At 33.6% G+C, this 13,611-nt stretch overlaps 1 protein-coding gene and 1 pseudogene across 1 annotated transcript; one reads left to right on the top strand and one right to left on the bottom strand.

Moving 5' to 3' along the window:
• Positions 1-2,562: 2,562 nt before the first annotated feature.
• LOC132277252 (uncharacterized) lies at positions 2,563-5,061 on the bottom strand. Its single transcript, XM_059779065.1, has 3 exons — positions 5,006-5,061; positions 4,542-4,784; positions 2,563-3,508 (listed from the first exon to the last, which is right to left on the bottom strand). The coding sequence occupies exons 1-3, from the start codon at positions 5,059-5,061 to the stop codon at positions 2,563-2,565; spliced, it is 1,245 nt and encodes a 414-aa protein (XP_059635048.1).
• Positions 5,062-5,188: 127 nt separating this feature from the next.
• Positions 5,189-12,899, top strand: LOC132277262 ((E,E)-geranyllinalool synthase-like; annotated as a pseudogene).
• Positions 12,900-13,611: the final 712 nt, after the last annotated feature.

The following is a 13,611-nucleotide window of genomic DNA, read 5'->3' on the forward strand; positions in this document are numbered from 1 at the left end:
ATCACCTCTCTCTCGCAGCTGCAAATCCTCTTCCAACACTGCTGTTCCACAGCTTATGGACACTCCTGGCTTTTATCATAAACAATTGTGAGGGTTGCTAATGGATACATCTCTTGAGTGACCATACCTACTTCTATGGAGGAAGGTTAAAATATGTGGTTGAGTCTATTATTGAACTGTTGTGTAGAAGTAGTATGTTTTTCGTTTAGATGCCTGCTGTTTGTTGTTTCTTTTTTATTTCCCCTTTGGGGACGCAATGCACATTCTTCATCCTTATATACAAGCTTATCTTTTAACTGAAAAAATAAAAAACTATGTACCCATTATGACTTGGTCGGACATTGAGGAAAAATAATTCGGTTGCTCACATTATCAGTCAATTAACAATGTCTCTCAATCTAGCGATGTAAGTTGTGATGTTTGGCCATCCCAGGTGCTCAAGTCTATTGAACTGGATACTCTGGATCATGGTGCTTAGTGGTTTGGTTTTGTTTTTGTTTTTTTGTATTTTTGTTTGTTGGACTAAAAAAAAAAAAAAAAGTTTCATACATTCTTCAAATTGCTTATAGTACAGGTTCATAAATGTAGTTAGCTAGGAAGAATAATCAAATATAATTTAACACATTCTAAATATATTAATAACAAGGACAGGTACAAGTACAAGTACGTTGACAGTAATCTCATTTTATTGCACTACTTATATATTAATGGTGAAAACACAATCTTATTTTTATATATATATATTTTTAATTTTTTTGCAGGAAAACACAAATCAAAAAGCCCATTTATGTATATTACACTACTGCAAAACAATTTTTGTTTGACAAATTAGCATGCAGGTTTTCCCTCGTGCAATCGTTCACATGGGACATTTTGAAGAATGCTAGTTGTACTGCTATGGACCGTTCGTGTCACTCGGTAAAGTAATAAAAGCCGGACTTCATTTTAAAAACCTTGCTTAGTAGTGAAGGCAGAAAATAACGCCACTTATGTGTAAAAGTTTATATAAAAAAAGGACTTTTAATACTAGTATCTTATAGAGTGAAGTTGCAAAACACGATATATGTCTAAATTTACAAATAAATCTTTGAAGTATATTTTATGCACAATATCCCACAAATTATAACATTTTATTGCAAAAAATAATAAGACTACAAAAATGATTTAAGATAAAGAACAATAGAACATGATGTTAAAAAAATCTTGTCCACTGCTCCAACAAAAATTTCAGTCTTTTTATTCCTATTTTGTAAATAATATCTACCTTCAAATACTTGAGAAATTCCAAAATACTGAATTATATGAGAATAAAAAAAAAAAATAAAAATAAAAAAACAAAAACGTTGTAATGAGATTTATGAAAAAAAGAAAAAAACAAAAAAAAAGGTTTTAATGAGAAAAGTGCGAGATGTCTCTGAGCCAGGGAAAAAAAATTGTAACGTGGGAGGAATAAAAAAAAAAAAAAATCATAAAAGTTAATAAGAGAAGATGAAAATTTTTACCAATTTTCACAATTATTGTAGATATATATTCAATAATTAATTCAGTTTGTGTAATGATAAAAAAAAAAAAAAAAAAAAAAAAAAAAAAAAAAAAAAAATAGTGAAATGAAAGTTTTAGAATGAAGTCCACTATTTAAATCCTGAAAAATAATTGAGGGATGGGAGGTGATAACACAAGGCCGTTTGATTGGTTGGAGAGTAAGAGGTGGGATTTCCCGTGCTAATTGAAAAAAATAAGTGCAAGTACGTTTCTTGACAACTAAAAACAAAAATCTCAAATCTGATCTCAATTGGATGGTGTATTATGAAAACACAAAAAAATAAATCTTATTTGATACAAGTCAACTAATTGGATATATTATTTGGGTATTAGGTAATTGATCGAGTAACTAATGTATGCTCAGAACCTTTTACTAATGAAAAAATAATATTGTTTAGCAACAGTCGTTTAGGCAATTGTTTTTTTTCAGTCGCATAATTTTATTGGTCAATTTTGAATTCATTATTACACGTCAATTATTTTATTCGTTGACTTTTTTGATTTTAGAAATCTAAAAAGTGGTTTATTTATATTCTAATTATATTACTTAATGGAATACACTTTGAAAAGAGTCTTTTGAGTTACCTTGTGACCGATTCTACCCGGTTGCTTCTTTTACTATTATTATTATTATTATTTTTTATTCTATCTAGACGTCTTCAACCATTATCTCCTAAGAAATTCTGCCGGCAATAAATTAAAAATTGATGCACTATTTTGCTTGCTAATAAAATTATATATATATAATTTTTTTTTATTTTTTTATTATTATTTTTTTTTAGATAAATGGAAAGCTATGTTAGATGAAGGAAGAATGTACAGATAGCCCCCAAGTATGGGGGAGCAAATTGAACCAAAACAATACATCAACAACACAATGAGTAACCCAAGAAGCTCTAAACCAGAGGCCTATCCACCAAAAGACACCAATGACAATGCTCATAAATACAAAGTGAAGAAAAATAATTGTGACATAATCCCACCCTTGGAGATACCTCGAACAGCATCAAATGCATCACATTAATCTGGGAGGATCCAAGTGTGACACCCAGTAAAAGTGCAGCCATCCAAGAACATCTTCTGTAGATCCTCCGTTGTTCCTTTTTGCTTCAACTCAACTCCACTCTTCAGAACCAGTGATACAATCCTTGCTCTGATGCAGCTCTTGATGAGATTAATGGTGTGAGGAGCATTAGATGCTTTGTTCCTGAAGGCTCTAGCATTCCTTTCAAGCCAAATATAATAAACAGCAGCAGAGAGCATGAGTTTATGAATTGTGTAACCTTCGTTGCTCCAATGAGATGAACACCAAGGAATAAGTTCTTTCCAATAATCAGGCCTAATGTAGAATCTAGCAACATTTTGAATGAAATCCCATATTGCTCGACTGAACTTGCACTTGAAGAATAGGTGATCAATTGATTCCCAATTAGAAGGACAAAGATAACTTACATTAGTGTAATGCTTGTGTAGCATTATTGGCTTTGTATCAAGAGTGCAAAATTTTTCTCTAACTGCCAACCAGAAAATGTGACTGTGTTTAGGGATGCAATGCTTGAACCAAACTAACTTGTGCCATGCAAAAGACAATGAGGGTGGACAAAAGTATTCCAAAGTGAGTTTATGAGAAAATCCCAAAGGTAAACTTGGAAGCCATTCAGTTGAATCAGGTACCAGTGATGGTAGGGGGAGGCTTTGGAGCTGTGTAGTGAAAGATTCAGAGAGGAGAAAAGGAAAAAACTGTAGGGCGGCTGGAATTGTCCATTGTGAGTTGGATATTAGACTATCAACTTTGACACTTGTGTCAAGTTGAAGAATATCCATCTCTGATAGGCCCAACTGATCACAAATTGGACCATTTGGCAGCCAAAATTCAATCCACATCATAGTGTCAGTGCCAGCTCCAATTCTGTGTCTGATAACCCCCCTAGCCATATCCTTTTGCTTCAGTAACTTTCTCCAGAACCTTTAACTGAGAGAAAGATGGTTTAAGAGTCCAAAAACTTTTATTTTTGATGAGGTATTTATAGGTCCAATCAACCCAAAGGCTGCTCTTCTTAGAGCATAACTTCCAAATGTGGTTGAGACTAGAAACTCTATTAGTAAGGTCAATACAACTGAAACCAAGACCACCATTTAATTTAGGTCTACAAATGGCAGCCCAAGCCACCTTAGCACCACTATTCTTTAAACCAACTCTAGACCAATAGAAGCATCTTAAAATCTGATTAACATGTTCAATGACTCTTATAGGAAGAATGAAAGCTTGAGACCAATAAGTTTAGATGGAGTGAAGAATGGATTTAATCAAGACAGCCCTTCCTGCATAGGAGAGGAACCTTGAGGTCCAAGTTGAGATTCTAGCTGTGATTTTATGAACTAAAGATTGACAGTCTGTGGCATTGATTGCAGAAGAGGTCAAAGGTAATCCTAGGTATATGATTGGTAGAACTCCAGCACCAAATTGAAGCAGTGTGAGAATGGCTGCTCTAGTATGGCTATCAACTCCAGAGAAGAAAACTTAGCTCTTTGCACAATTAATAGAGAAACCAGAGAATTAAAGGAATTTAGTTAGGGCAGAATGTAGCATATTGAAAGAGGCAAGATTTCCAAAGGAGAAGAGAAGCAAATCATCAGCAAAAGCAAGGTGGCTAATGTTTAACTTATTGCACCTCCAATGGAACTTAGAACAAGGGCTTGATGAAGTTGCATTTTCATGAGATAAGGATAAGACTTTTATAGCAAGAATAAACGGCAAGGGAGAGATGGGGTCACCTTACCTAACCCATCTCTTTCCCTTGAAAAAACCAAAGAGCTCCCCATTGAGTGAGATAGAATAAGAAGGTGTAGAGATACATTGAGCAATCCAATTAATGAATTGTAATAGAAAATCAAAAAGGTGGAGAGTGTTGAGGATGAATTGCCAATGTAGTGAATCAAAGGCCTTCTTAAGGTTAATTTTCAATGTACAACAAGGTGGGTGGTTGGATCTATGGTACCCATTGAGAAGTTCATAAGCAAGAATGATATTGTCTGTAATCTGCCTACCTTTTATGAATGCAGTTTGTGCAGGATTGATGATAGAAGGTAGGGCCAAGCTAAGCTTATTTGCAATTAGCTTATGAATGCATTTGTAGATGAGATTGCAGCAAGAGATAGGCCTAAAGTCACTCACTGTGGAAGGGTTTGGAACTTTTGGCACAAGGGCAATATAAGAATAGTTGATTTCAGACAGCATTCTCCTAGAGATGAAAAAATCCTTAATTGCATCAATGATGTCTTAACCAATAATTGGCCAAGCACGGATGAAGAAACAAGAGTTAAAGTCATCAGGTCCAGGGCTTTTATAAGGGTTAAAAGAGAATGCAATCCCTAATTTCTAAATCAGTAGGTACGACTGTGAGTAAAGGGAGGAGGTGTGGTGGGACTGACTTAGAAATTAAGTTTGAGAAATAAGCCATACCTGAGTAGTTTGTGTAGCTCTAGCCTAGAACGTTCTATAAATGGCTTAGAATTCATTTCTGAGGTCATTTCCTTGAACAGTGTTACCCAAAGAGTCTTCAATTAAAACAACTTTCCTTCGATTTGCTTTGGATGAAAAGGATTTCATGAAGAAGGATGTATTCTGGTCCCCAACCTTTAGCCAATGGATTTGTGCTTTTTGCTTGAAAAAGATCTCCTCAGCCAAGCATGGCTCACTGAACTTAGCTGGAAGGTTTCTTTCCATGAGTTTCAACTGGTCATCAGCAGGGTTAGAATCAAGGTAGATTTGGTATTGTAGAAGCTCCTCTTTACAGTTAGTAACCTTTTGTGAAGAGATCCAAAAACCCTTTTGTTAAGAAGTTTCAAGGGGTACTTCAGTGCTCTCAGCTTCTACACCACACAAAACATTTTTATACCATGCACTTCCTTTTGCCAACCATGGAAAACAATGTCCAAAAACTTTTCATTGAGTGCCCAAAAATTGAAAATTTTGAAGGGAAGATTTCTTTTGGGTGAGATATTACTAAGGTTGACCACCATAGGGGAGTGGTCTGAGATTCCATGCCCAAGGAATTCACAAGCAGCTTGTGGAGTTCTGAGCATCCAAGCTTGATTGACTAACACTCTATTAAGTTTTCTAGATATGTTGGCACATCCAAAACTGTTGTTGGTCCAAGTGTATTATATGCCTAAGAACCTTAAATCCTCCTATTCATTTTTGTGAAAACAATCATTGAAATCAAACATGCCTTGGGTCCATCTATTTGCCCCTCCAAAGGATTCATTAACATGCAAAAGGACATTAAAATCCCCCAATAAAATCCATGGAACCCCTAGATCATTGTGCCGATTGATGCTTCTCCAAAGTGAGACTTTATTCACAGGAGTGTGAACTAAACATATTCTTCATTCTTTGCAAACTAATAAATCAACAACTGAAGCACTATAGGATTTTTTTTTCCTTTACAATAAATTTCTTAGCATGTCGTACTTTATATAGAAAATTAAATTTTAAAAAGTATATATAGATTATTTCTCTTTACCATAAATTAATTATATATATAATATTATTTATGGAAAAATTATATTTGCGTCCCACTATGTAGTATGCATTTCACTTGTTTTTATTCCTTGGTTATTTGGTCCAGTTTTTTCAAATAGGTTTGAGTAGAAATTCTTATGTATTGAAGATATGTATTTTTGAAATTAAAATTTTTTTAGTTGATACTCACACACATATGCCTCTATAGAGGTTTGAACCCTTGATGTCCTTTTGGGAAGTAAGGGGCTTATATCGCTAGACCACCGGCCGGTGGTGTATATTAATCACATTAATCATATGACTCCATAATTTTGCACAGATCGAGCATGAGTTGACAGTTCCATGAACTGTTTGTCTAAATCATCTGGATCACATAAACTGGATTGAATTTAATAACGTCCGCTCTCTGTGCATTGGAAAGGTCTCCTATAGGTACAAGTCAGTCTTTAGATTTTTAAATTTCATACTAATATGATTGATATTTTTAATGAAAAAAAACAATAAAATGTTGAGTAATCATGTCTTCAAAATGACAAGCTAATGCAACTTGCTGTGGAGAACTATGAGTTTCGGCAATCAATCTACAGGAACGAATTAGAGGAACTTAAAAGGTACATGCATATACACACACACACACACACACACACAAAAAACATGATAGTTATATTTATGCATATATAGTAATATGCAATTAATCAAAATGGCTTGTCTATTTCATCATTTCTTATAGGTGGTTCAAGGAGTTAATTAAATGGGATTTGGGAGGGAGAAAACTACATACTGTTACTTTGCCGTTGCAGTGAGTAGTTCTCTCTTCCTCACAATTCCCCTATTTAAATGGTAGTTGCCAAGAGTGCAATACTTATTACAGTTGCCGATGATTTTTATGATATGGAAGGCTCTCTGAATGACTTACAGCGATTAACCAATGCGGTTCCAAGGTATATATATATATATATATATATATGTATGTATGTATGTATGTATGCTTTTATTTTCAGTCTAGAATTACTTAAGAACACCTTGCATAGTACTTTGTTTTTCTAGCTCTCCTTGTCTCACGTTATATATATATATATATTTTTATTTTTTATTTTATAACAGAAGGGATAGTAAAGGTTTAAGTGGCCATGGTAAGATTATCTTTCATGCCCTTGACAATTTTGTGAGGGACATTGCAGCGAAATAACTCCATCGACAAGGGAGTGACATAACAAATGATCTACAAAATATAGTAAGCTTTTTTACATGTGTAGTTCAACTAGTTACTTCACAAATGCTTGAGCTATTTATCAACTAAAGCTTGAAATAATATAGAAAATCTTGTGTGAAATTGGCGCAAGAGTGGATATTTGTTTCATGGCTAACCGAAACTACATGGAGCAAGAGTGGATATGTACCATCCATCGATAAATACCTTGAAACAGGCATGATATCGATTGTTATGAACACTATAGTTCTTTTGGTTTTGTGTTTTATGGGTCCGAGCTTGCCTCACAGACTACTTAAGCCCGCGCAGTACGAAACTGTCACGAAATTGCTCATGGTCACTGCTCGTTTGTTGAATGACATTCAAAGCTACCAGGTTAGTTAATTAACTAACGTACCTTTTCATGAACAGGTAAACATTTTCTCTTTTGGAAAGTTCAAGCACACGCATACACCCCTACAATGTTGCTCTGTCATGGCTCGAACACTCATCTTCCTCTTTTTGGATGAGAGATCATAACATTTGGATTAATGCCCACTATTAACACGTAAACATTCTAAAATATTTCATATATATTCATATATTCTGCAGAAGGAACAAGAGGATGGGAAAATGAACCTTGTTTTGCTTGATTTGAAAGAAAACCCACGGGCAGACATTGAAAGCTCAATCATTAATGTAAGGGAGATATTGGAAGAAAAGAAGAAAGAGTTACTTGAACATGTTTTGATGGATGGCTTTAATGATTTGCCCAAACCATGCAAGCATCTCCATTTATCATGTCTGAAAGTATTTCAGATGTTTTTCAACTCCAACAATTGATTTGACTCCAAAACAGATCTGCTTCAAGACATAACGAATGCAATTTACAATCCATTGGAATACCAAAATCAAAAGGGTGTGAAGACTCTACCATCGATTCAGTTGAGACCAAAGATGGAAAATATGATCATCAACTTTTGTTGCAATCAAAGCTTCAAACATCATGGAAGTAGAAGTTTTTTTGGTAGACAACACTTTGTTTCAAAGACTATATCAAGAAATGGTTGCGCAAAAGTGTTCATTCCTCTGAAACTCAGTTTATGCTTCATTTGAAACAGTTTGATATTAGCATTAGCTACATATGTATTTTAAGGCCAGCCTACAATAGCTGGAGTATGGTACTTGCATGTCTTGTTGCTGTGAAATAAGTGTATTATATATATATATATATATATGAAAAAAAGCTAGAAAGTAAACCATAGAAGTTTGTACTCTCATTAGCTTTACTATGAGGTACAGAAAATTGACTTTTAGCAACATAATAATAAATTTTTTATAATTTGAGATCTGAACAAAATTTAATTATCTTTCAGTATAAAAATAAAAACAAATGAGATCATTAACTGTAGACATTTACGGTGACTTATTAGTAGGGATGACAAAATGGTCCTTCTCGTATAAAATGGTTTTGAAGGCCGATTTAATGGGTTTGGGTGAGGAGGATTTTAGAATGCAAAAAATACTATTTTACCAAAATATTTTAAGTTATATACAAAATTGCCTTTATCGTTGGAGGAATGTTGCTATTTATTTGGTTAAATTGTGTAAAGTTTGAAAGAATGTGTTTTTTTTTTATTATTTTTTATTTTTTATTTTGAAATATGAGTTTTAAAATTTGATTGGAAAAATTAGGGATAAAAAAAATTGAGGTGGTCTTAAATGGGTGCGAAAGTTGTTTGCTAAATGGTTTTAGAAAGGACCGGAAATGACACCCCCACTCCAAATTTGTCCTGTTGTCACATGTAACAAGCCTACTCTACCACGTAGAAACGTGGATGTTATGCCCCTTAGGGGGTAATTATGGCAATTTTAATGGGCGGGTGTGAGATATTAAGCAAGCTTTTATACCAGACGAGTTACAGGTTTGCACAGGCGAGTTATATGGTACCAAACATATTCAAACAAAACAAAAGGACAAAATTTTGCAGGCGTAGGCCCAAAACACGAAATATCGTATCACATATTAAGCCCTTCAGCCTAACATTTATAATTCTGGACAGTCCAAAGTGTAAATTTGTTCAATCATTTTCTAGAGTTTAAATGTTTTCCATTTTATAAATCGAATCTTATTTATTTATTTATTAAAAGATAACTACATTTGTGTGAGATTAATTTTTTTTTTTGTTCAATCATTTTCTTGAGTTTAAATGTTTTCCATTTTATAAATAGAATCATATTTATTTATTAAAAGATAACTACATTTGTGTGAGATTAAAAAAAAAAAAAAAAAAAAAATTCCCCCAAAAAAGTGTCAGTCACTCCACTTCTTTTCAAGCAATTCAAATAACATATCAAATCTCTGCTATATAAAAAATGAGCAAAAAACATCTTTGTTATTTAGTATGTGCATTTTAATTTTTATAATTTAAAATTTATAGCAAATTGCCCCTAATCATCAATTTTGATTATTTTTCTTTTATAAAACCACCCAAAATGCAAATTTTTTTTTTATAAAACCCAAAAATACCCCAAAACTCCATTTTTTTTTTATTTATAAAATCCACATATATATTATAGTTAAAAAAATCCCAAGATATTCCAAACCACCAATTTTTTTTTTATAAAACCCCCAAAATTTTGAAAAAAGTGTTTTTAATTTTTATTTTGTCTTAAAGGCATTTTAGGTATTTCTGTCTTCAAATTAAAAAATTGTCTTTATTTGCTCAAATTGAAAAATATGGGAATATTTTGAACAAGGGAGTATTTGCATATTATGCATATAGCATGATTTTTTTCCTTGCACTTTATCATTATATATATATATATATATATATATATATATCCAAGCAAGATTAAAATATATATACACAGACGTATATGCTTTGCCCAATTTAATATAGGTATTGTTGCTTGTGCCAAATTAATGGTCCATATTCTTACTCTTTCAGATTCACTTTCGCTTTAGAAGAATGCCATACAAGTCTTACTTTCTTACAAAGGAATAATGAGGTCCACAATCCATCTCCTCTGTCCCACAACGTGAAAGATGAGGTTGAGTCCTGTAGAGTTAATAGTTGGGCTTGTGACTCAAATTCTTGTGTCCTTGGAGTATTTGAATGGGTTTAATTTTTGTGGACCAGTTCAGCATCTCGGAAAATTAAGTTCATGAAAAGTTGGACCAACCCAATTTTTATAGACGGCTCCAATATGGTTGATATGTGCGTAAATGAGTTTTTTTATTTTAATTTGTGAAGTTGTCGAGCAAAATTGATATGGTAACTTTTTGTAAGTCAGTAAAAAAATTGGTGTGAAGGTTCTATAAATAGAGACGAGAGATAAATAGTTCTAGAGAAAAAAGTGAATTGAGTTTGTGAGAAAAGAAAGAGTAAATATAATCCCAAACAGTTTATTGAACCACATAAATCTCATTTTCTTTAGTGTTCCTAACAAATGAGTGAATGAGTAATCCTAATTTGGTGTTAAGTTACCCACGCACGTTTCACCTGTTCCCGTGCAAACTACCCCTTCATAAAATTTGAGACTTACGATATTTCATTGTCAAATCTTGGATTCTCGCACTAAAATGGATTCAAAATCCTTTCATTGTTAATGTGAACTCGAATTGTCGTTAAGTATTATCAATATTTGGATTATTCAAGTCAGTTCGAGCTTGACTAATATTACTAAATTTTCTTTTTCTTTTTTTTTTTTTTTTAATTTTTAATTTTTTATTTAATCCTCCTATCCCTAATGCAAATACAGCTAGCTTTGATTGGGATCCATGACCTAATTAATTGAATTTTTTTTTTTTTTAAATCCAAGTGAATATATGTAGTTGTAACCAATCTGCGTTTCTTTTTCTGACTTTATTAATTCACCCTTACCACATATGTGGTACAAGACTAGAGGGACAAGTGTCCCTACATTTAAAATAATAAAAAAATAAATAATTTGATAATTTAAACCCAATTGAAATCCAAATCAAATTCTAATTCTCCGTCCTAATCCTATTTGTCAGGCTTCTATCATGTCAAAGTCCTAATCTCATTCGTTCTCTCCCTGACAATCTGGCCCTCATATTTTTAGAGAGAAACTCATATCTTTGGAGAACTAGAAGAAGAAGAAAAAGAAAATTAGATGTGGAGGAGGAAAGAGAAGGTACACTTGCAGAAATTAAAAAGAGGAACCTTTCTTCCTTTCATTTAGGTCTAGAACCACATTTGCATATTCGTTGGATTCTTGTGTGCAACTCCCAATTAGGCTATGAATTATAACAATTGACGCACACCGTTTTAAGGCTTTTGATGAGTTAACACAGCCAAATTTAGGTACGGTCTAATAATCTTTTTGTTTTAGATTTGATACCTTAAACCTTTAAATGTGGGTCTGAATCCTGGTTTCTTCTTCTTCTTTCTCTAGGTTAAGGTTGACCTACGGAAATCAACCTGCAATTTTTACCAGTAAGTTCTGTCCTTTGAGTGTAATATTCAGATCAAAGATGAGAGGGCTATTAGACAAACAACTTACTTCTTTAACTAAAGAATTTTGGCTTAGGGCTTCCATATGATAGAAGTTTGAGAAAGAAGGGGGAGGAGAGAGAATGAATTAAAACTTGATTCAGATTTGTTTGGATTTACCCCGAATAGCTCTCAAATTATTATTTTTATTTTTATTATTGTAAATATAGGGACATTTGTTACTCTATCTTGTGCCACATACGTCTATCTTGTGCCACATACGTGGTAAGTATGGACTTCCTACTCATTGAGTGGATAAGTATTATCCTTACTTTTATTCTTTCAATAAAAAATCCCATTCAAGAAAAAAAAAAATAAATAAATAAAATAAAATAATTTGTACGTGTGATTCGTGTTTTGGTAAAAAAGAGAAGCCATTCATTTTGTAATATATATATATATATATATATATATATATATATCCTTTCAAATTTAATTGTATGTGTATAGCTTGTCATTGAAATTATAGTCTTTATTTTATTATATATATTTGAACAAATTGCAAAAAAACTCCTTGACTATCACTCACTTGCAAAAAAAACCCCTTATCTGTATGTTTAGCAAGAAATTAACCCCCCTCAACTATATTGAGGGGGGTATATTAACCTAACTCCATCTCTGTCTAATCTTTTTGACGAATTTACCCACATGTTTCTCTCTTTACCACCGACTCTTTCTTCCATCACCGCCAGCTCCTTTCGCCATCATTTTCTTCTTCTTCAACCACCACTACCTTTCTCAACCTCCTTATACAACCTTAGGTTCACAATTTTTTTGCAATTACATCAACTGTGTAACAGTTTTATTACTTTTCATTTGAAAAAAAAAAAATCAAACAAACAGTACACTATCATCATCACCACGGAGTCATCCACTGCCGAGCCAACAGCCAAGCTCTCCACAGTCGTCGCCCACCGTTCTCCACAGCCAGTTGCCCACGGCCGAGCTGTCTGCCGTCACCGCTGCTGCATTGTCGAGCCCTCCCTCTTGCTCGCCGGCCTTTGATTCCACCGGCCAAGCTCGCCACCTAGTCATCCACAGCCGAGCCCGTCTTCTCACCACCGTCCGTCCTCTCTGCCGTCACTCCATCACTGCCAACATCATCCAAAGCCGAGCCCTCTGAGCGGTCGTTGACCAATCATTCACCGACAAATGGGTCCAAGCCAACATTGTCGCCTACCATTGCCGTTGGCGAGATCTTCATGGTCCAAAAAATCTGGAATGTTGAGGGATAATTTGGTTCAAAAAATTACCTCAAAAAATTATGAAACTAGCATTAGTTAGATTATGTACCCCCCTCAAGATAGTTGAGGGGGGTTTCTTGCTAAACATATAGATAAGGGGTTTTTTTGCAATTCATCCTATATATTTTTATTTGTTCAAGAGGATGTTCATTCCCCCGTAATAAATAGTCTTTTCGCATGCGAAGCTAAAGTCGGATATATTTATTACTCTTTAGATTCAGCAATGGTGGGAATCTTGCACACTTAGCAAACTCGTTACATGTCTAATAACAATAAGGGTTACAAAGTAGAGTTAGATTAACAACTTTCTTTGGGGAATTGATTAAATTTTCTAAGAAGATATTAAAACTAAAATATACTACGTAATTCTAAAAAGAGCCTGGCGTCCAGATTAATTCTTATGGTAATTGGTAGAAACAACAAAAGACAGCTGTGATTTGGAATAGTTTGAAGAAATCTATAGCAATTTCTCTTGTTGTTTATTATGAAACAGTAGAAGTACTCGAGTAGACATTAATTCCACTTTTCACACTATATATCAACAAGTGTGAAAAGTGGAATTAATATAGTATACACCATGTCAATATGTAG

The sequence above is a fragment of the Cornus florida genome, unplaced genomic scaffold (genome assembly GCF_030987335.1).
Source record: "Cornus florida cultivar Cherokee Brave unplaced genomic scaffold, ASM3098733v1 CherokeeBrave_3.0.0_Hap2_Chr01, whole genome shotgun sequence".
NCBI classification, from domain to species: domain Eukaryota; kingdom Viridiplantae; phylum Streptophyta; class Magnoliopsida; order Cornales; family Cornaceae; genus Cornus; species Cornus florida.